Source organism: Poromitra crassiceps (assembly GCF_964638095.1).
Source record: "Poromitra crassiceps genome assembly, chromosome: 17".
NCBI lineage: Eukaryota > Metazoa > Chordata > Actinopteri > Beryciformes > Melamphaidae > Poromitra > Poromitra crassiceps.
The window spans coordinates 23,030,171-23,054,274 of record NC_139635.1 but is presented as its reverse complement, the minus strand read 5'-3'; the positions used below and the strand labels follow the sequence as shown (position 1 = coordinate 23,054,274).

Genomic DNA, 24,104 nt, shown 5'->3' with positions numbered 1-24,104 from the left:
TAATTAGTTCCATCATTATGCTAATTAGCTCATATGTAAATTGCGGGGCCAGATGAATCCCAGCGCCCATCTCCGTTTAATTAGTCTGTAATTCCTCTGCATCCCATCTAGCAGGGGGGAAGTTGGCGGTCCAAAAGTGTGGTAGATGCAACACAGAGGGAGGAGGCCGGGGAGTAATTAGAAAGATCTCACTCCAAGCATTTCAACATTAATTACAACATTTTCAGTGTCCCGATACTTTCTACTTTCTCTCCGCTCCGCTCCCCACAACTGGGCTGCGTCGTCAGAGGACAGCCACAAACCAACAAGGAACTTGAGTGCTTGTTAATCAAAGATGTGGCTCCTAATTTGCATTTCTAATTGGAATTAATTAGGATTGCCCAAATTGTGTGTGTGTGTGTGTGTGTGTGTGTGAACGGAGCTCGGTGATTTTCTTGCTTATGTGGATTTCTTATTCACGTCATTTCATCTGATGATGTCCTTATCAACAGCACATGGACGACCATATCTCAGCCATTTCAATACATGTCGACCAAAAAGACCTTTATGGAGAATTCCATTCAGGGTTCCCCCACATTTTTTTCCATTTCAAAATGCCACACTTTTCCAGACTTCTCTGTCAGAACATATATTTGACATGAGTACACAAGGGCGTCACCTTGTGTTGAAAAGTGGTGGGGACATTGTAAATGACACCTATAATGTGCCACACCACATTTTGGAGGTTTTGGGTATGAGCCTCAGTCAAAGCTTGGACTTTGAAGAACTTCAAAAGTGAAGACTGCAAAGCTCTGACAGAAATGACTTCACCTTGTGAGACTCCTCTGCCTCACAGAGTTTGACAGCTGCATTTTGAGATTGTGAATTTGAGCCTCAGTCTGTTAGTTTTGAAAGTCTTAAAAGGTGTGAGTGACCCAGTGGCTCAGAGAGTTTTGAAAGTCTTACCATCTGACCTTGTGTTTGTGTAAATGACTTAAGACTGAAAAGTGATGAGATTTGTTCCAGCGGACGACTGAATTGAAATTGTTTCCTGAATTTGTATGGAACTAGCAATCTCGCGCGCTCGATTCCTAGGCTCGCCCGCTGCACGGCGCATACGCAGCTCAGCCGCTACGTGGCCTCGCCTGCTCTATGACATCATGACATGGATGGATGACATCTTCACTGACGACATCACTGAACTTATAGCCTCAGCCAGGAAAGATCACTGATGACATCATCACTGATGACATCACATCATTAGGTAATTAGGGCAATTACCTAATAAAAAAATCCGGCTCTGTCAGGTCACCTGCATGGGTGCTCTTCACACCCCCTGAAAGTCCGATTGCATGTAGATTGGCACAGCTGTGGCTGGTGGACAAATTGAAACAAACATTGCCGACTTCCTACCTTTTAATATAGATGACTGATTTGATTGAATTGAACTGATTTGATTGAAGTTGAAACTAATTATAGAAATCAAACTCAAGATTCTTACCAAGTTTTTACCCCATTTAAACCATACTGCATTGAAAAGTCCCAGATGTTTAAACTGATGAGACAACACACCTCACACCGAAACGACAGAATAAGTCAATTTCCAGTGACTCCAAAAATGAGTGAAACTGCCTGCAGGTGATACGCATCATGCTGGTTAAGATGATAACTTCACGTGGTTTAAACCTCTGCTATGCTTAGGTGCCAAAACAGCTTGGTTGAGGTTTGGGAAGGGTTATGGTTAAATCAGAACACGTCAGGTGAACCGGGTCTCTCGCCATGAGGAAAATACCGGTATAGGTCAATCCCACCCCTTCGCCCTTACGTGTCGTTATGTTAAAGACCACTTGCATTTGTAAACATCGGTCACTTTAACCACCTTGAAAATCGAACAATGTTTTCCTTGTGAGGACGGGCTGACTGACAGACTACAATAACGTGAACGTGAGATTTCCCTTCCATGTAGACGCACACACGGTATCTAGCACACGACCTTGGCTCAGGCTGTGTCTAATTCAGTCTGGCGTAGTTTTGAGGGCAGCACCGCGGGCTACGCTGCGCGCTGCGCTTACCACCCACCACCCGCTTCCAAGAGAGCACCCCGGGCTATCTGTCTGACAGCTAGCAATTAGAACTTCACCAGTAACTAACTACCCCAGACCCTCATTAACAAGTAATTAAATCAAATCTATCAGGAATTCTCCTTTAAACCTGGGAGGAATACCTAAAGAAATGGCTGGAAAAGTGAGATCAAGAGAGGAAAGGCAAGACTAATTTCTTTTGTTCCGACACGCATTTTCACTCTAATTTGCCTTTTTTAATGTGGCTATGAGTGGAAGACTGTTGGACTTGTGAACACATGCACAGCTGAAATATTGATTCCCACTTTAGTAGCCTACATGCTCGCTTAACTTTTAGAGCTTGTTAAAACAGCAGTGCATGTTTCTGATTCCAGGCTTTGTGAAGCCATTATTTCATGTCTGGAAAAAAAAGAAGTAAAAAAAGTAAAAAAAAATGTGTGTGGGGGGGTATTCCACTGTAATAGATCAAACAAAAGCCACTTTCACAAACCAATTTCAAATGTTTATTCCAAAAGCCTGTATTAGCTAGCTAGAGCCTTTACACGTTTTATTTTCAAGTGAAACAACAGGAGCGACAAAAGCGGTTAAAATCGTCCCATAATTTAAACATTAATTTCACAAAAATAACATCCATTTATTTATTTTCAAACATGTAACAAAAAGCTACAAAAAGGACTGGAGGATCTATGCACAGGGTACAAAAGAAAACGTTTAGAAAACTCAACGTGGGCGCTGTACAGTGGAAAGTCAATCTGCTGGAGTCTTGGTGGACAGACGGGACCGCAGTAGCTGACAGAAAACTCTTTTCTTCTTCGTCCTCTTTAGTGTTGGTTTACCATCAGGTAAATTTGAATGTGAAATAGTCAAGGAAATTGACTTTGAACACTACAAAACAAATGTCTTCATTTTAGCCCTGAAAAGTCCTTAATTTCTCAAATAAATTATAAAGATAACATCGCTTTTTAGGAGGGGGAGGCGGTAGGTTAGCATCATGGGTTTATAACGGGTTTATCCATGGGCTGATTCACAGAGACTTAAATTAAACAATACCATTTTTATAGCTTATTAATGTAATGTTTCTGTCTCCCTGAAGTCAAACATTAAAGGGATAGTTCACATTTTTTAAAGTCTAGCCCTATTTGCTACTTACCAATGATGATGTTGATTGGTAAAGTTTTTTCTCAGCACAATCCATCCTGTTCCTCATAGTAGCTCTGGAAAGTTGGGCAGAAACAAATGCAAGGTCAATGGGGTGACGCTCCTGTATGTGCAAGCTGACTGAAGCTCACTAAAATGTACTTTGTGTGCACTGTGGAGGACATTTTTGCGAGCCTCAGTCAGCTTGTACATACAGGAGCGTCACCTCATTGACCTTGCATTCGTTTTTGTCCAACTCTCCAGAGCTACTATGAGGAGCAGCATGGATTTTGCTGAGAAAGAACTCTACCAATCAAAATCATCATTTGTAAGTAGCAAATAGGGCTAGACTTTAAAACATGTGAACTATCCCTTTAAGGGCTGTTTAAAGTGTTTTCCTCCATTAATACCTCCCTTAATTCATTTTAAGTTTTCTTTTGTATGAAATAAGGAGTGAATCATCACACTATAAAGCAAAGAATCTAATCTCTGCGAGTAAAAGTGCCCTTCACGTGATCCCAAGAGCAGTTGGTCCGATCTACTTCACACTTGGCGGGTGTATTGCCAGAGACCTGAGGAGCGGGGTGAACAGGCTAGTGGAGCTGGAGTAGCCTGGGTAAACCCAGCCTTCAACGTGACGTCACAGGCTATGCCTGTAGCTGACTGATAGCACATAGAGGTCACGTGGAGGCTGGGTTTACCCAGGCTAGAGCTGGAGATAATGTAAATGAATGAAAATGTACGGTTATTTTAAGAGATTACTGGTTCGTAGAGTTATCACAAAAGCTGAGCAAAAAAGTGTTTTTTCTCGATTAATCGATGAGTTGTTGGGTCGATAAAATGTCAGAAAATGGTGAAAAAAGTCGATCATTCTTCCCCAAAGCCCAAGATGACGTTCTCCCATGTCTTCTTTTGTCCACGTCTCAGCGCTAATCAGTTTACTTTCATAGCGGAGTAAAGAAACTATGGCGAGTAAAGAGGAGTAAAGAAAATGTTCAGATTTAAGAAGCTGGAATCAGAGAATAGACTACTTGCACAACTCCACTACTTCCTGAAATGAGTAGGGCATCTTGGTTTCCTGTCCTACACTATTGGATGAACTGATTAATGTCAGGTGTGCCTGACTGCTGCAGTCACAACAACAGTGATCAGGCACACCTGACATTAATCAGTTCATCCAATAGTGTAGGACAGGAAACCAAGATGCCCTACTCATTTCAGGAAGTAGTGGAGTTGTGCAAGTAGTCTATTTGGATTAAGAAATATAATAATAAAAAATACAACTCAAACCGATTAATCGGTTATCAATCTTAGCTGGCGATTAATTTAATAGTCGACAGTTGACAACTAATTGATTAAGCATTGCAGCTCTAGAGTGGTAATTTAAAATATTAAAATATTCTCTCCTGAATTTTGCAGAATATGAGCATCTTGTCTCTAAAATTCATTCTTTTAGGTTGTGGCAAAAATAAGAGGTAGCAGGAAATGTGGGAATATGCAGCATAAACAAATGAATAAAACAAACAAACAAACAAACAAAAACAAAATTGCCCTGAAAGTCTCAGAGAAAAGACATTCCTGATGATTTGTTAATTAAGTGTAATTAAAGGATATGACTCATAATCCAACTTCTGGGTAAGAATTCCTGTTAGGATGAACTCAGCGTTGTGTACATCTGTATGAGAGAGAGACATCACTGCATTAGAAAACATCCTCCACACAGAACTGGGTTTTCCTGAATAGAGGATTTCTTTTTTTTTTGGGGGGGGGGGGGGGGGGGGGCTGTTGGGAGGAGGAGTCCTGACAATTAATGATATATTTGAGTTCAGGACAACCCTGACTGCATTAACTCACCCAGGCATTTCTCCTGTATCATTTTAGAGAATTTCAAAGTTAAAAGGGCCACATTTTTTAGTCAACTTTGGGTGCTTTAAAAACACACTGCTCCATAAATGCAGTCTTTATACGCGGACCGATCATGCTTCCTGACATGCATAGTCACCCCCCAAAGGCCCATTCTGAGCCAGGAAAACCCTGATCGAATATAATCAGCTCTTACGTCTTAGGTTGTTCAAGTGTAAAATTTATTAAATTACTCTTAAAAACTAAAATCTTTCGCAAACTGCCTTCTGAAAGTTTAGAATAATCAGAATGGATGTTGCTAATTGAAGTGTGTGTGTGTGTGTGTGTGTGTGTGTGTGTGTGTGTGTGTGTGTGTGTGTGTGTGTGTGTGTGTGTGTGTGTGAAAGACGGAGATGGCATGCCTTACCTATGTTCTTGAGGAAGTATTCTCTACAGAGGTGCAGGTCATTGTCACAGGAAATCAGGATAATCTCTGGGAGGGTCTGCAACAAAACAACGTTCATTTAGTTGTTATTGTTTACATAACTCAAGTCATGTCAAGTCATATCTTTGTCAAGTGTTTGATATTTGAGGGATCATCGCAAAAAAATTGTGTAATATAATGTGCATATATAATATAAGAATATCGGCCGATATATCGTTTTCGGTATTTTTTTACTCCCTATTAGTCCCTAATATCGGTTTTGGCAGCGGCCTAAAAAATCCAGTATCGGTCAGGCTCTACCTCACAACCCCCCCCCCCCCCCCCCCCCCCCAGTCAGTTCAACGTTCCCACGTCATCTGATGCTGTGCTATACACCAGGAGACATGCCCAGAACAACAGCACTACACTAGTTAGGGTTTGGGGTTCGAGTTAGGACAGCGTGTCAGTGACCTTGTTCTGTTTGTGCATCATGATCTTCCTGCAGGAGGGCTGTTTGGGTCGGGGGTTGGGGTGACAGCCCAAACACACCAGACGTGTATCCGACGTGGAAGCAACGCCTCACGGAGGCAGTTCCATTTCGGCGTCCTTGTTATTAAGGGAGACTGATCAGAGTGGCCGCAGCACGTTGCCTCGCCTCGCGACGCGTGCAGCGAGTGTTTCGGCGTCGGGTCTATTTTTTGACGCGTGACGCGAGTAGCCAGGCATGAAGTCAATACAAGTTGTGAACGGCGCGGGGCAAAACAGAGCGAGGCGTGGGGCAAAACAGAGCGAGGCGTGTGGCAAAACAGAGCGCCTCTGGTGCGAATGGCAAGGCTCCTGCTTCTGAGATGCTTCTGGGGTGAACCAAGCGTTAGGGTTTGGGTGTTGGGTGTTGTCAGTGACCTTGTTCTGTTTGTGCTCCATGATCTTCCTGCAGGTGGGCTGTTTGGGCAGCAGCTTCCCCCCGGCGCTCTCCAGGATGGCCTTCATGGTGCTTAGGTTGGGGCTGATCCCCGGGGTCAGGTAGAAGTACTTCCCCTGTACGCCCCAGCCAATCAGAGAGAGGGACACACACCCCCATAAAGAGAGAGGGACACGCCCGGCCAGCAGAGAGAGAGAGAGGCACAGAGGAAAATGTGAAAACAGGGAATTAGAGGAGAGACAGAGAGGGAAAAGAATGGTTTTCTTACAGTGTTTTCTTACTTTTAGACTAGAACATTTTGTTTAGTCGACAGGGGAAACTAGTCGGCTAGGAACATCCCTAAGCTGAATAAAGATTCTATCTACAGATAGTACCACAACAGAATATTTACCTAGAGATTGTAGAAGAGTGTTTCCTGTGTGGAAAACACACTAACCTTGAAGAGTGGTGCATTGTGCGCTCTCTTTAGAGACTCCTCCAGACTGAACGCAAACTCAGCCTCAGCCTCCGCATCCCGCAGCATGTAGCTCTGCTCATCTGGAATCAAAACACACACACACACGTACGTTAGGGTGAAGACTGGAGCTGTAGATTATGTTGGTAAGCAAATATTCAAATGAATATTTTCACGCAATTAAAAAAAAATAGGGATGCACAATATCGTATTTTTTGGAAGATATTTTCCAACTCTTTTGGATGATTGCCGACACAGATATATGCTCACTTTTTCCCTACCTAATCAGAGAACATAAAGTCTCTCCTGTAGTGGAATTAAAACTATAGCCTCCTTTCCACTGAGGGCCAAACTGCTGCTTGAACTTAGAGGCCATTTACACCTGGCATTAACATGCGTTTTCTGCCATCAGATTGCAATCAGATTGTCTTTTATCACTTCAGCCTGATTCTATTTACACCTGGCACTAACATGCGTTTTGGGTGAACAGATTGCAATCCGATTGCTCTCCAGCTCGAACGTCATCACGCGTGCGCCCCCTGAACGTGTGCATGCATGTTTCATACATGCACAAGGAAATAGAGGTTATTGTTAAGCTCAAATGCACAGTGAACGTCCCCTTCACCTGGACAAAACGATGGCCGATCACGCAGCACTGCATCCATTTCTTTATAAAAAGGACACATTGCCCTACCCCTGCCACTTTTCTTGTTCTTGTCCTTGGCCTGTCTGTAAGCCAGTTTCAGGTGTTTAATTTTTCGCTGACGGTAGCTGCGTTTCCATTACCCTCAGAAATGCGCAAAATCTAAATAGGCCTATCGCAATAAAAATCGGCTAATGGAAACACGTAAATTTCGAAAAACCTCCCAAATATCGCAAAAAGTTTTTGCGCTCTCATGAGGTGGTTTTTCAGACGTGTCGATATAGCAGTTTATCGCAAAAGTGTAATGGAAACACATTTTCCGCATTTGCACGTCATGTGACCCATCTTCTCCTTTGGAAAAGGAGCAGAAAATGAAAGGAAAATGAGGGAGAAAGGGTTCGATAAGCCGTGGCAAAACCTCTGCAGCAAGTGGAAAACTTTGAAGCAACGCTACCTAGCAGAAAGACGAGTGTTGTGCAAAAGCGGAGCGGGGGGGAGATAGAGAATTTTTAGCCGGTCCATGGTGACAGGCTGCCTGTGTGTGTGCGCATTTGGCACAGCGGCGAGATGAGGGCACACACAGTCAGCCTTTTTTCCCCTCCACCTCTAAATCGAACCAGTTTTATTACCTTTTTTCCTCTGTCTGTTGCGCTCACTGCATTCACCGCAGCCAGCAACATGTTGCCACTCATTTCTTTTGAATTGATAATCAGGCTCGTTTATATGCGTTGTAACTTCATGTGGTGATTTGCATTGACCATTTGGTTGGATTTGAGCATGCAGGGGACGGGATATGGGGCAGATCCCCGTGCGTAATCACTGTGGCAGCTGCTGGTAACGGGGAATTGCGTTCGGGTGTGCGCGCCGTCACCGACTTCCGAAGATTATGTATTTCCGTATGGTAGTTGCTGAATGCGTTTTGAGAGGACGCATTGCATTTACACTTGTGTTAAATGTTGTCATAATACGTCCCTGACCACCTCCGGAGGTGGTTTAGCCGATCAGATTGCAATCCTTCTTCAATGCGTTTTGGGGGTGTTTACACCTGTACTTTCAAGTGATAAAATACAATCTGATTGCAATCTGATCACCAAAAACGCATGTTAATGCCAGGTGTAAATGGCCTCTTAGTTCCTGGGTTCCTGACCCCTTTCCACTGGTTTGGTCAAGCTGGGCTGAACCAGGAAGCCAACTTCCAGGCTAGAGTTCCCAGGGCAAAGCTCTTGGCCTTCTGTGGAAAAGGGGCTATGCCTGCTCTTACCCTGACGAACGACCGGCAGATGCGGACATAAATACAATGTTTTTCAAAATGTACGCATTCACTGGGCAAAATAAGAAAACTACTCAACTTAGGTTACGTAAAACATGACATGTATTTAACATTTTCTTTCAAACAAAACTGTAATATTCATCCTACTTAATCAGGCTTGGAAGATGCTCTCATGCAGCCACAGTGCCACACTATACCTGATAGCCAAAATTAATTATAAACAAAAAAGTTTTTAATTTTTTTTAACCTACCGGTAATTGAAATAACAGACTCAGAGCTGACCAGCGTGCACCTGTCCATATTCAGCTGCGATGTGAAAAGCACGTGCAATTATGGTTATGTCGCTCTGTGGCGGGGCTAACGTTGATTCTAACGTCCACACACTCTTACCCACAAACTTCTGGCTCCTCCAGCTCTCCTCCAGCCAGTCGGGGGTGACGATGTGTTTGACCACAGACATGGCGGTCAGGAACTTGACGGTGCGCGTCACCTTGCCGACCACCAGGTGGCTGATCTTCTGGCTGTTCTCTGCCACCTCGCCGCCTAACGCGTGGAGCCTCTGCAGGGAGGCAGACGGCAGCAGTTTAGCTCATGAGGTCGATGACGGTAAATGATGCCACTGTTTGGGAAACTGCTGATATCATTTTAGAAACCATTAGACAGCAGTGTTAATGTTACCTGACGCTGCCAGACGGGGGCGCTATTGTGTTAATGCACATCATTTATCATCCATCAATACCAATATGAATGAAAAAACAATGAGACCATCTTGCGATGGGGGCACACCAGCCGCGACATCTACGACTTAAAATGAATGTGGGCGAGGGGCGTAAAGTGTGTGTGTGTGTGTGTGTGGGGGGGGGGGGGGGTCCCCCTTGCTCGGACCACACCCATTTTTGGAATTGGCCTTCAACTACACACCTGTGACGTTTTGTGACTGCACCTTGCATGGCTTTTGTACTATCACGCTAATGAAATCTGTCCACAGACAGACAGACAGACACAGACACAGACAGATAAACACCTGGCCAAGTACTCAAAATTGCTTCTGTGGTAGGTCCCACTACAATAGGTGTCTCCAGGACCACAGTACAGAGATACTGTACACGTGTACACGTGTACACGTGTACACACACACACACACACACACACACACACACACACACACACACACACACACAAAAACACACACACACACACACACACACACACACACACACACACACACACACACACACACACACACACACACACACGGTCTCAGCATCTTTGGCTCATAGAGTACCACAGGGATGACATATTGTTGTAGTCGGAAGGTGGAAGTCCCGGACATGTTGCAGCTTCAGCGGGTAAATGAATGGGCTTTTAGAATGAGGATTTCACTTTCATGCCTTTTGAAGCGTTTTCTGAAAATCGCGTAAAAAACAACACCACACATTTACATTTCAAAAGTCCTAACAGTGATTCACGTTTGTGAAGATTATCCTGCTGAACACAAATTGCCACTCCCATAAACGTTTGTTAAGCACAGACCTTATTTTAGGCATTTAAGTGAAATCCCCATTCTAAAAGCCATTTTAGGACCATTTAGATGACATGGTGACTCAGTGGTTAGTACTGTTGCCTCACAGCAAGAAGGTCCCGGGTTCGAACCCCGGTCCGTCCCAGGTCCTTTCTGTGTGGAGTTTGCATGTTCTCCCCGTGTTTGTGTGGGTTTTCTCCGGGTGCTCCTGTTTCCTCCCACCAGCCAAAAGACATGTATGTTGGGGTTAATACTCCTGTCAGTGCCCCTGACCAAGGCAATGGCAAAAAGAACTGGAGTTGGTCCCCGGGCGCTGCACTGCGGCTGCCCACTGCTCCTAGTTCTAAGAAGGTTCTTAGTAGAAGATGGGTCAAATGCAGAGGATGAATTTCCCCACGGGGATAAATAAAGGAGAACTTCACTTTTACCTTGAAGCTCCAACATGCTACTTCCACACTCATTCCTGCGGAAGTGCTTTCTAAGTGACCTGTGGTGGTGTACAGTATGAAGGTTCTTACAGCTGCCACCATGACGACATCATATCCTGCCCACCATGATGACATCATATCCTGCTCACCATGATGACATCATATCCTGCCCACCATGCACCATTAGTGGAGGACAGAAAGACAAATGCAGCAGCTTAAGAACTGCAGCTTTAATGAACGAGCAGGCTGGAGTTTACCTTTATGAACTGCTGCACCTGTGTGGGCTCAAAGCCTGTGAAGATGACGTGAGGCGTGGACTCTGGTGGAAGCTTCTTATTCGGGGACTGGATCTCCTCAAGCCTGGACACGCACACGCACACGCACACACACACACACACACACACACACACACACACACACACACACACACACACAGTATGTGAATTAGAACAATGTTGGTGCTTTTAAGCAAAGTGGAATTTCACCTATTTTGATGTATTTCTTCTGAACCATTTAAAAAAGTAAGTAATGAAAATGTTTCCCCAGCATGTATGCAGAGCACACTGACTGACCTGGCCTTCTTGCTGGCGGGCTGGTTGTTGGAGTCGGTCAGCTTCTGCTTCTGGATCAGCTGGAGGCTCTAGACCATAAACAGAGTTAGGCACCATTAGATGAAGCAGTAGTATAACTTTTTTTAACCAACACCGTTTGACAATGCAAAATGTACACTGCCCCGTCAAAACGTTTGGACACACCAGAGTTTCCTTCATTTTAGAATAACAGTAAAGTCGGCAAAACGATGACATAACACAAATGGAAATGTGCAGTGTCACTGTTAGTGTATGTATTGTGTATTTATGTATTTTATAGTGTATGTATTCAGGTAAGTTGGTTGATTGACAGTTGATGACAAACTGCGGTGGAAAGCGCTGGCCAACTCACCGCCAAGCCTTCAGGAGCGACTTTGACAGGCTTTCGCCAAGCACCTGAAACAACATCAAAAGAGGTCAGGACAGTTACACTGATACCGCGCCGCGCTCAAGACAACTCGGAACTCCCAAGTTTCAACTCGGAAATTTCCAACCTCCGACATAGTTGCGTTCACGCTGTTTTTAACTCGCAGTTACAAAAACATACACAGCTAGCTAATTTCATTGGTAAAATTGAAATGGCTGTTGAATTCAACATGTTGCTATGATCAAAAGAAAATACAAACAATATAAACACCTCAAATTAGGTCAACAAACATTTGATGACGTCAACTCTCAGACAAACCAGCGCTCTGAATTGATAGCCGAATTTCCGACCTGTAATTCTGACCTCAACAACCTCACTTCATTCTTTACCGGTCGGCGCTAGTTTTTTTCAATGTTCAGAGTTGTCTTGAACGCGTTATAATACACACACACACACACACACACACACGCATTGCATTTTTGTATCCGTTTCTGTTGTGTGCAAATAAATAAAAGTAAAATAAACATGCATGCGCACACACAAACCAAAGTATCACAATTAATTGGACAGCTGATATATTGATGTTTAAAAATGCTATTAGCACTATTAACTACTATCAAACTTCAAACCCTCTCATATTCCTTTTATTGTCATCTAGATCAGTGGTTCTCAAACTCTTTCACATTAAGGACCCCGAAACGGACACAAATTAGACCAGACCCCCATTTGATATTTTGTCCAAGGGTCCCGCATCTTATAAGATTTGTGATATTTGATATTTTATTACAGAAAGTGTATGAAATCCATGACCAAAACAGTGATACATTCTGTCATTGTGTTATCATCATGGATGGAATTATAGTGAAAATAAAGTATTCTCCTTTTTGCTGGAGACCCCCCCTCAAGGACTCCTGGGGGGTCCCACTCCCTTGAGAACCACTTAAGATGTTTTATAGCTATAATCTAATCAGGATATTGATTGAATCGAAATTCAATGTAAAGCCAGCCCTGAAGCACCCACCCACAACGCAGTGTACCTACCCAGCAGATTGTGTACTAGCAGTGGGTTAGGCACCAGTGGTTCGGGGTGGTTGTAGTTGGAGTATCGGCTATGCTGAATCTGTCTCAGAGCATCGCAGTTCCCCAGCAGAATGTCGCACAGCCACTGGGCGTTCACACAGGGGATCTTCCACTCCTTGGCCTTCTCATACTTGAGACTGTTGGGTCTGGAGAGAAACCACACCACTGGGTTACTGCCACCTCACCTGCCCCTTCTCATATTTTAGACAGCTGGGTCTGGAGAGAAACCACACCACTGGGTTACTGCCACCTCACCTGCCTCTTCTCATACTTTAGACTGCTGGGTCTGGAGAGAAACCACACCACTGGGTTACTGCCACCTCACCTGCCCCTTCTCATATTTTAGACTGTTGGGTCTGGAGAGAAACCGCACCACTGGGTTAGTGCCACCTCACCTGCCCCTTCTCATACTTTAGACTGCTGGGTCTGGAGAGAAACCACACCACTGGGTTACTGCCACCTCACCTGCCCCTTCTCATATTTTAGACAGCTGGGTCTGGAGAGAAACCACACCACTGGGTTACTGCCACCTCACCTGCCTCTTCTCATACTTTAGACTGCTGGGTCTGGAGAGAAACCACACCACTGGGTTACTGCCACCTCACCTGCCCCTTCTCATATTTCAGACTGTTGGGTCTGGAGAGAAACCGCACCACTGGGTTAGTGCCACCTCACCTGCCCCTTCTCATACTTTAGACTGTTGGGTCTGGAGAGAAACCGCACCACTGGGTTAGTGCCACCTCACCTGCCCCTTCTCATACTTTAGACTGCTGGGTCTGGAGAGAAACCACACCACTGGGTTACTGCCACCTCACCTGCCCCTTCTCATACTTTAGACTGCTGGGTCTGGAGAGAAACCACACCACTGGGTTACTGCCACCTCACCTGCCCCTTCTCATACTTTAGACAGCTGGGTCTGGAGAGAAACCACACCACTGGGTTACTGCCACCTCACCTGCCCCTTCTCATACTTTAGACAGCTGGGTCTGGAGAGAAACCACACCACTGGGTTACTGCCACTGCACCTGCCTGCCCCTTCACAGCTGACTCTGCAAATCCCACTTTTCATACTTGTCCCAAAATAATAATAGAGTATCTTACTCTTTGCAGATGAGGACGGTGTTGCTGCGGCAGAGGTATCCAGTGTATCTGGCACCAGCCAGGTAGGCCATCAGCTTCAGGTCGTCCCTGTCGGTGTCCACAAAGCCCGTCACCGATAAAATCTGGAGGGAGGAGATAGAGGGATACGCATATAGTTAAGCATCAAACTAGTTACTGTATTTCTATGATATGCAAGGTTAACGCTATATAGCCAAACTAGTGCTGTAGTTCTATGATATGCAAGTTTAACGCTATATAGCCGGCAGGCACTGCATATTAATTCCCTCTTTTTGTGGGTGGTGTCTGTGGTTGGCGGCGGTGTCTGTCATGATTGTGATGTCAACAGTGATGTCACTTGAGCAATTGTAATGTCATCAGTGATGTCATCAGTGATGTCACTCGAGCAAATGTTATGTGGGAGGGTTTGGGAGTAGCATTTGAACTTACGTGCTGGGAGCAGGGTTTGAACCTACATGCTGGGAACAGGGGTTTGAACCTATGTGCTGGGAACAGGGTTTGAACCTACATGCTGGGAGCAGGGTTTGAACCTACATGCTGGGAACAGGGGTTTGAACCTATGTACTGGGAGCAGGGTTTGAACCTCCGTGCTGGGAGCAGGGTTTGAACCTACGTGCTGGGAACAGGGGTTTGAACCTACGTGCTGGGAGCAGGGTTTGAACCTACGTGCTGGGAGCAGGGTTTGAACCTACGTGCTGGGAGCAGGGTTTGAACCTACGTGCTGGGAGCAGGGTTTGAACCTATGTGCTGGGAACAGGGTTTGAACCTATGTGCTGGGAACAGGGTTTGAACCTACGTGCTGGGAGCAGGGTTTGAACCTACATGCTGGGAACAGGGGTTTGAACCTACGTGCTGGGAGCAGGGTTTGAACCTACGTGCTGGGAGCAGGGTTTGAACCTACATGCTGGGAGCAGGGTTTGAACCTACATGCTGGGAGCAGGGTTTGAACCTACGTGCTGGGAGCAGGGTTTGAACCTATGTGCTGAGAACAGGGTTTGAACCTACATGCTGGGAGCAGGGTTTGAACCTACGTGCTGGGAGCAGGGTTTGAACCTACGTGCTGGGAGCAGGGTTTGGCCCCGGGTGGGAAGGCGAAGGGCAGGTGTAATGTCCGGTGAGGAGGAACCATCCTCTTCTTCTTCAGGATGGTGTTGAGCCAGTGGACCGTGACGCAGCGCTTCCCCTCTCTGAGCGCCTGGTGGGCAAAACACCACAGTTTAACAACACGCACACATCACACAGCAACTTCTGCATGCCATCTGCAGGTGCAGGCTTCAGGTGGTCAGATCTAACGTTGTTTTTTTAAACGTGTATTTATTGGGTTTTCCATAAAATAGAGCAGTGCTTCTCAACCTTTTTACACCAAGTACCACCTCAGAAATGACCACCATAAAGTTAGTTGAGAACCACTGAAATAGAGGACATTGCAGTAATACACTTCAGTGTTTCCCCTAGAAAAATGTTCAGGCCTGGAGGGATTTCGAAACGTACTCCAACCGCAAAGGCGGGGGCCCTCGCTGGCGACGCTAAACTTTTAGCTAACCTGTTCGCATCTATGTTGGCAATGGCATCCCAAGTATCATCATACTCTTATGGGATGCGATGCGAACAGTTGTATTATGGGATGTGCGTTTCCCAGGCAACAACACACGTTGACACGTTTTGGAACAGCGTTGCACACTGGCACAATGCTCCTAAAAGCAAAATGCTTATTGTTACTTTTGAATGATTTGGCATCTTCTGTTCACTGTCAACAACACCAGTATTGTTGTATTGTGATAATATGCCATAAAGGTTTATTGACATTTTGGGGAGAGCAGGAAAAAACTTTGTATATTTAAAAAAAAATTGCAAAAAAAATCTGGCCTGGCGGGGGCGCTGTTGGCCTGGCGGGCCCACCAGGCCTGTAGAATGGTAGGGGAAACACTGCACTTTGAACATATTCAACCCCCGGCCCCTCCCAATAAAAAAGCTTGCGCACACTCTCGCCTTCTGCTTTGGAGAAATTTCATTAAAATGTTGATGTTATTTAATAACATTTCAAGTTGCTCCCCCTCCGACGCACCTGTCACACTTTCAGGTGTGCAGAGACTTCATTCACGATCATAAAAGGTAGTCCAATGAGCTGCGGATCAGTGCAGAACTGCAGACTCTCTCTAATAGCCTAGATACACTAGACGACTTTGAAATCTTAACTGATTACAAAAAGACAGGGGAATCTATCCTACACGACTTTTTCATTAAGATTTTTGAAACTGAAAAACTCACTGAAATACATGACACGACTGGAATCACAGATCAAAATACACTACCCGAGTGTGCCCTCAGCAAACTCACGTCTTTCAAGTTATAAGACGGTGTCTTGAACCCACAACACAAATAACCAGCAAACTGACGTGACCATACTAACCATACGGAAGCTAGACAATTTTAGTTTAAAAATAAAAGCGCCAATCTATTACTGCATGACTCACTACAGGGTTAAAATTGACTTTTCAAAGCCACAGCCGGTTTCTATGCAAATGTGTTCTTTATTTCCTCTTTGATACTTGGGGTATTTCAGATCACACACACAAAACGCTTGCAATGGTATACTTTTATTTTGAAATTTGTAACGGGAAGTTTCGGTTTTATTCTTTCTGACTTATTGAGAGAGGAAAATCCCGCACACTGACTTCACTTCAGACTTTTATTAGAGACGTTTCGGTCACAAGACCTTCATCTGGCAAAAGTTCTTTCTGACTTAACCAGAAACTCAGAAATATCTATTGTATGAAGACTAGCTATTTGACTGCTTTTGCCTCATTGCCTCCTAGTTTTTCATTGGATATTGACGGGATTCCACATGCACGTGTGAGTAGAGCTGAGTCGGGTCGTTGCACCAGTTTACACTACGCGACTCAACGCGAGAAATTCAAACATGTTTGATCTCATCTTTATGGCTCTGACTGGAGTCGGGAGGTAGTTTACACTTGACGATTAGAAATCTGTACCCATAATACACTAACAGATTATGCTGCAGACGGGCACAACAACTGCCCACAACAACTGCAGACTAGAGTCAACAAAGACAGACTGAGCCCAACTGGAAATCATGTGTAAAATCAGAGGGAACCTCTTGTCGTGTATTTTAAGCATAAGTCTGCATACAGCCTTCCAAAAGTCACCCATGCACACCTTCCCTCCCTTCTTACCTGGACAAACATGCTGCTGACCTGACTCTCACAGAGCAAGTGTGTGCAGCGGCTGGTCAGGGAGGGATCAACAGCACCTCCGTAGGCTTGGATGACCTAGAGCGAGGAGGAGGAACAAAGGAAAATAAAGCAATTAGACAAAACAAGTAAGCTACACCACACAGATTATTTTTCTTCACGCTTGCACATGTTTAGATGTGAAGTGAAGGGGTTCAAGTATCTCGGGGTCTTGGTCTCGAGGGGGACAATGGAGCGGGAGATGGGCCGGAGATTCGGAGCAGCGGGAGCGGTACTGCGTTCGCTGTGACGAGAAGAGAGCTGAGTCAGAAGGCAAAGCTCTCGATCTACCGGTCGATCTTCGTTCCTACTCTCACCTATGGTCATGAAGGATGTGTCACGACCGAAAGAACAAGATTGCGGATACAAGCGGCCAAAATGGGTTTTGTCAGGAAGGTGGCTGGCATCTCCCTTAGGGACAAGGTGAGAAGCTCAGTCATCCGTGAGGGACTCAGGAGTAGAGCCACTGCTCCTTTGCGGAGAAAGGAGCCAGTTGAGGTGGTCCGGGCATCTGGTAAGGATGTAATCTCTTAGAACAGACGAGTTGGCTTCCGCAATTTTCAAATGCTTCCGCCATACCGTCTGTACTTCGTGGGGGAGAATCATGCACCAACCGGAATGGGAAGCAGAAAGGCGGGTCTTCCGCTCATTAGTCCAATCAGAATACAATATGCCGGCAGAAAGGCGGGTCTTTCCGCTCAATAGTCCAATCAGAATCCAATATGCCGCATTTGCGTGTCGTGATTGGTCGGATTCCGTAGAACTTCCTTCCAGTCTGAAGGTTTTTTTCCCAACTTCCTTGTGCATGTTCTGGGGGTGTAGATGATACAGTCTGTTTTAAGAGACTAGTAAGGATGCCACCTGGGTGCCTCCCTAGGGAGGTGTTCCAGGCACAATCCAGCTGGGAGGAGACCACGGGGCAGACCGAGGTGGAGAGATGATATCTCCACGCTGGTCTGGGAACACCTACTGAGAGCTGGCTAATGTGGCCAGGGAAAGGGAAGTTTGGGGTTCCCTGCTGGAACTGCTACATCCGCGACCCGATCCTGGATATGTTGTTGAAGATGGATGCATGGACAAGTTTCCATTTTACAAAAGAAAACTATCCTGAATCCCTATACCATTAGATATAGATATACAGTATTAGATTAGACATATCTAATTATTTTTCTATGACTGTTTGTGTGTATGATGTGCAACTAGAGCTGCCGAAAATAATCGATTCAGAGATGCATCGCGATGCTTAATAGGACGATTCTGAATCGATTATCAAATATCAAAAATCGATTATTTAAAAAAAAAAAAAAAAAAAAAAAAAAATTATAATCAAATAAAATAGAATGTAAGTACGGTACATGCAGTTGTTTATTTTAATTATGGATCATAATACAATGCAATTCCAAATGCACTTTTATTTTAAAATTAGCCACACAGTGAGAAAAAAGAAAGTGAGAAAAAATAAATCATGTATTGCGGAAAAAGTGATGCATCGATTTAAGATGCATCGTATAATCGAATCGAATCGAATCGTAGACTTGTATAATCGAATCGTATCGAATCGTGAGATCAGTGAAGATGCACAGCTCTATGTGCAACCCTGATTGAGGTCTAGTTAAAATCTTTCTAACATCAATTACACAGCAAGTGCTACTCTGATTGGCTACAGCAGACACCAGTCTTGATCGGTATATCTGTGATCACTTGTTTTTGCATGCCTTGAAGAATGCTGTCAGCTGAAATGCATGAAGACATTAAAGTCCCTGGAAACCAGAAATATTTCTTTATTATTTAGCATTTTGAGTTCATCACATCACAGGACCCTATGTTAATAAGCCACCAGCCAAATTTGAACGATGATGAACGTCGCAAAGTATATAAATTTAGGTTTGACAGGTGTGGCAAAACGCATGAGAATCGATTATTTTTTAGAGTGTATTTTCTCCCGTGGAATGTGTGGGCGTGTCCTGCAGGAGGGACATTTCTCTCCTCCGAGAGAGAGAGAGAGCGCGAGAGAGAGGGGGGGAGGGAAACGGAGAAAGAGAGATCCAGTGCGTGTGTCGAACACGAGGGCTTGAGAGGGCTTGTGTGTGTGTGTGTGTGTGTGTGTGTGTGTGTGTGTGTGTGTGTGTGTGCGTGTGTGCGTGTGCGTGTGTGCGTGTGTTCGTTGCGGCTGTGTGTCTCTCTCTGTGCTCTCTCACACTAGTCCCGAGAGAGAGAGGAGAGGAGAGAGAGAGAGAGAGAGAGAGGAGGGGAGAGGAGAGAGAGAGAGAGAGAGAGAGAGAGAGAGAGAGCGAGCAGCATAGCAGCATAGCGCTCGGCACAGAGTGGGAGGCAGACAGACACTGAGGGAGCGCTGTCACTGGGGGCAAAGAATGGACAAAAGGAGAAGGGCAGATTGCGCGCGTGTACAAAGGTTATATAGAGCTTATGACGTCATAAGCTCCTGCGTTTTACCACCTCGCGCACTGCTGTCTTCAATGAGGAAGTACTTTGTAGAATCTTGTAGAAAAGTGTCGATTTTAAGGCTTTGGGTTGAAAGTAATGTATAATAATTTCTGAGGCACAAAATTACTAACATAAGACCCTAAATAACATAGTTAGAACGTTTTTGTGGATTTTGGTTTCCAGGGACTTTAAGCCATTTGATTCAAAGCAGTGTGCATTGGTATCTTTTGCTTATAGATAGCATTATTTGTCCCCCCAGGAAACAGGAAATGTGTTTTCACAGGCAGTACATGTTTCAAGAACATAGATGATCACATCATACAGACACATAATACATAACACCCCCCCCCCCCAACACACACAACAGTATCCCGGTACATATAACACAAACATAGGTAAGGTCTGGATCTATACAAGTTCAGCGGGGCAGTTTGTTCAGAGGAACTATTGCTGAGGGGACAAAGCTTTTTATCAAAACGTGCTTTTCTCCATTTCAGTGACCTGTATCTGTGGCCTGATGACAGTAGTGTGAAGTGTGGATTGAGTGGGTGATCGGTGTGTAATAAGCTTTATCGTTCATGTCTGACAGATTGGGTGTGGGGGAGTGGATGATCTTGGTGAGTTTGTTTTTGTTGGGTCAGCATGATGTAGAAGCAGGGGAAACAGTACAAGAGGATGGGTTGAATGATACTTTTGTGTAGCAGTAACAGGTGGTGGGGGCAACAGAAACTGCAGGTCAGTAGAACCTGCAGGTCAGTATTGTCAGAGACCTTGCAGGTCAGTATTTTCAGAGACCCTGCAGGTCAGTATTGTCAGAGACCCTGCAGGTCAGTATTGTCAGGGACCCTGCAGGTCAGTATTGTCAGGGACCCTGCAGGTCAGTATTGTCAGAGACCCTGCAGGAGGGACCCTGCAGGTCAGTATTGTCAGAGACCCTGCAGGAGGGACCCTGCAGGTCAGTATTGTCAGGGACCCTGCAGGTCAGTATTGTCAGAGACCCTGCAGGAGGGACCCTGCAGGTCAGTATTGTCAGAGACCCTGCAGGAGGGACCCTGCAGGTCAGTATTGTCAGAGACCCTGCAGGTCAGTATTGTCAGGGACCCTGCAGGAGGGACCCTGCAGGTCAGTATTGTCAGAGACCCTGCAGGAGGGACCCTGCAGGTCAGTATTGTCAGGGACCCTGCAGGAGGGACCCTGCAGGTCAGTATTGTCAGAGACCCTGCAGGTCAGTATTGTCAGGGACCCTGCAGGAGGGACCCTGCAGGTCAGTATTGTCAGAGACCCTGCAGGAGGGACCCTGCAGGTCAGTATTGTCAGGGACCCTGCAGGAGGGACCCTGCAGGTCAGTATTGTCAGAGACCCTGCAGGTCAGTATTGTCAGGGACCCTGCAGGAGGGACCCTGCAGGTCAGTATTGTCAGAGACCCTGCAGGAGGGACCCTGCAGGTCAGTATTGTCAGGGACCCTGCAGGAGGGACCCTGCAGGTCAGTATTGTCAGGGACCCTGCAGGTCAGTATTGTCAGGGACCCTGCAGGTCAGTATTGTCAGAGACCCTGCAGGAGGGACCCTGCAGGTCAGTATTGTCAGAGACCCTGCAGTCAGTTTTGTCAAGAGACCCTGCAGGTCAGTATTGTCAGGGACCCTGCAGGCCAGTATTGTCAGGGACCCTGCAGGCCAGTATTGTCAGAGACCCTGCAGTCAGTTTTGTCAAGAGACCCTGCAGGTCAGTATTGTCAGGGACCCTGCAGGTCAGTATTGTCAGGGACCCTGCAGGAGGGACCCTGCAGGCCAGTATTGTCAGGGACCCTGCAGGCCAGTATTGTCAGGGACCCTGCAGGTCAGTTTTGTCAGAGACCCTGCAGGTCAGTATTGTCAGAGACCCTGCAGGTCAGTATTGTCAGGGACACTGCAGGTCAGTATTGTCAGAGACCCTGCAGGTCAGTATTGTCAGAGACCCTGCAGGTCAGTATTGTCAGGGACCCTGCAGGTCAGTATTGTCAGGGACCCTGCAGGTCAGTATTGTCAGGGACACTTCAGGTCAGTATTGTCAGGGACCCTGCAGGTCAATTGTCAGAGACCCTGCAGGTCAGTATTGTCAGAGACCCTGCAGGTCAGTATTGTCAGAGACCCTGCAGGTCAGTATTGTCAGGGACACTTCAGGTCAGTATTGTCAGAGACCCTGCAGGTCAGTATTGTCAGAGACCCTGCAGGTCAGTATTGTCAGAGACCCTGCAGGTCAGTATTGTCAGGGACACTTCAGGTCAGTATTGTCAGAGACCCTGCAGGTCAGTATTGTCAGAGACCCTGCAGGTCAGTATTGTCAGGGACACTGCAGGTCAGTATTGTCAGAGACCCTGCAGGTCAGTATTGTCAGAGACCCTGCAGGTCAGTATTGTCAGGTACCCTGCAGTCAGTTTTGTCAGAGACCCTGCAGGTCATCCGGCCGCCAGCTTCTTTGATCTACTCCTCCTGAGCAGACGCTACCGCTCTATTAAATGCGTAGACTAAACTAAATCACAATTCCTAATGTTAGATCTAAACACTTGTCTAGAATTCCAAGACTACTTTTTTCTCTGTTGTTTTTCATTTGTATAAGATGTCTTATGCTGCTATTTATCCATGAAATACTGCTTCTATAAGCACTTTATTTTGTGCACTTTATTATCCTGCACTTTAAATCTGAGCCAGATGATTCGGGCCTATCCACACGTGTTTTTGTCCCCTTTGATTTTAGTTTATTCTTGGTTTTATTTTTATTCTATTCCTGTAGTTGTGTAATGGCATCCTCTGACCATTGTGTGGCGCTGTGGGTTTGAGGCTTGATGCATTTCCGTTCCCATTTGTAGTGCGGAAGCAGGAAGAGACATCGTTATGGTCTTCCCTTGTGGGAATGTCCACGTACTGGTGGAAAGAGGGCAGAGCACCATCAAGTCCGCAGTTGTTGAAATCACTCACAATGAACACCGGGGCTTCGGGATATTTGGTTAGCATGGAGCCAACGCTCTCGGCTACTAGCTCCGCAGCCACTTTGATGTTCGATGTAAACACAACCGACGATGACCACTGTTTGGGAATTCCCTTGGGAGATAGAAGGGGCGTAATGAGGGTCAGCATCTCCATGTTGGGTGTACAGTGTTGTGGGTTTTGCTGTTATTACACCATCTATTGTTAACGTAGATGCAGAACCCGCAGCCCCTCTCCTTGGACTCATCAAGCCAGGTTTCCGTCAGGGCGATGATACAGGCGTCTCTGAAGGCCCTCTCCATCTGGCACTTGGCTTGCAATAAACCCATCTTATTCCGGAGGGAACATACATGTACGTTTGCCAGTAAGATGGAGGGAAGAGGGGGTGTGAAGGGTGCACACCTCCTCGCCTGCCTCTTTTCCTCAGTCGGATCTCATGAGGAAAGATAACTGGTGGCTTCATGTCGCAGAGGACAGAAGACCGTAGTTGGAGAAGATCTCCCCAGCCGTCGGTGAATCTGTGGGCGCTAACCTCTGGTTGAAGTGCTGTGCTGTTATCGATGATCCATAGTGTTATGAGTGCGATCGATCCAGAGCACCTTGTATAGATCCAGCATTGTAGACATTAAGTGGACAATATAGACTAACAATCAAGACTTATAACTGAAAAGAAAGACACAAAACGAGACAGGACGCTGACTGACACGAACGCTAACATGACATGACAGACTGTGCCTGTGCCGAATCTTGACTTATTGATCAAGTCTAACCTGCCCTTTTTATCTCATGTTGTCCTTGGGCCCAAAGAGCACCTGTCTTTTGATACCGTACCTGCATTAGTGACGTAGCATCCAGTGGCAGGTCTACTGGTATCTGCTGTTTCCATAGCAAAAGGAAAAGCTTTGATGAATTGGATATAGGCTGAATCACTGTTGTGTCAGTGGAGACAGAGTAGCAAAACAGAGATTCATGTATGTGAGAATATCACCGATTAGCCTACTTCAAGAGATACTAAACCCCAAACCCAAACGTTTGAAGCCTGACACCTGATGGTGAAGAGTGGTGTTCGGGGGTTTGCGACGTCACCACCTATTGTACTCTATAGAGGGTGATGTCACAGACCCCACCGAGACCAGCCAATGGGAGGAGGTCCAGGGCTTCCAGCTCAGCAGCACCAAACATTGAGGTGGGGTTTACTTACTCTTTTGCATAATTCCTCAGATTTACACGAATAGAGAGGCAAAGTGAACGTCACTTCCTGCTTCAGCGCTGTACCAGAGATTTTCTTCCCCAAATTATTTTCCCATAGACATTTTGTCAAATGCTTATAAAAATAGTTTTACTTGGTCAAACCAAACAGTTCAGCTATATTTAGAATTAGGAGAGACCATAGAACATTTCACTCGGACAAAAACTAAAAAAAACAACATTGAAAAAATATTGTCTTTAAACCTGCATTTTTTTACGTTTTGGTCCGAGTGAAATGTTATGCAATCTCTCCTGTTTCTAAATATATCTGTACCCTTTGGTTTGACCAAGTGAAACTCTTTTTATAAGCATTTTACGAAATGTCTATGGGAAAATAA

At 45.5% G+C, this 24,104-nt stretch overlaps 1 protein-coding gene across 1 annotated transcript in view; it reads right to left on the bottom strand.

The window, feature by feature from the left end:
• Positions 1-2,692: 2,692 nt before the first annotated feature.
• Positions 2,693-24,104, bottom strand: part of paxip1 (PAX interacting (with transcription-activation domain) protein 1) — a 44,633-nt gene continuing 23,221 nt past the window's right edge. The window contains exons 11-23 of the mRNA XM_083653630.1: positions 17,053-17,148; positions 14,916-15,053; positions 13,841-13,962; positions 12,701-12,885; positions 11,645-11,688; positions 11,275-11,342; positions 10,960-11,062; positions 9,143-9,311; positions 6,822-6,922; positions 6,367-6,501; positions 5,467-5,542; positions 4,813-4,872; positions 2,693-2,915 (exon numbers count right to left, since the gene is read on the bottom strand). Of these exons, the coding sequence (XP_083509756.1) occupies positions 2,899-2,915; positions 4,813-4,872; positions 5,467-5,542; positions 6,367-6,501; positions 6,822-6,922; positions 9,143-9,311; positions 10,960-11,062; positions 11,275-11,342; positions 11,645-11,688; positions 12,701-12,885; positions 13,841-13,962; positions 14,916-15,053; positions 17,053-17,148 (1,314 nt within the window). The 3' untranslated portion in view covers positions 2,693-2,898. The remainder of the gene's footprint in view (positions 2,916-4,812; positions 4,873-5,466; positions 5,543-6,366; positions 6,502-6,821; positions 6,923-9,142; positions 9,312-10,959; positions 11,063-11,274; positions 11,343-11,644; positions 11,689-12,700; positions 12,886-13,840; positions 13,963-14,915; positions 15,054-17,052; positions 17,149-24,104) is intronic.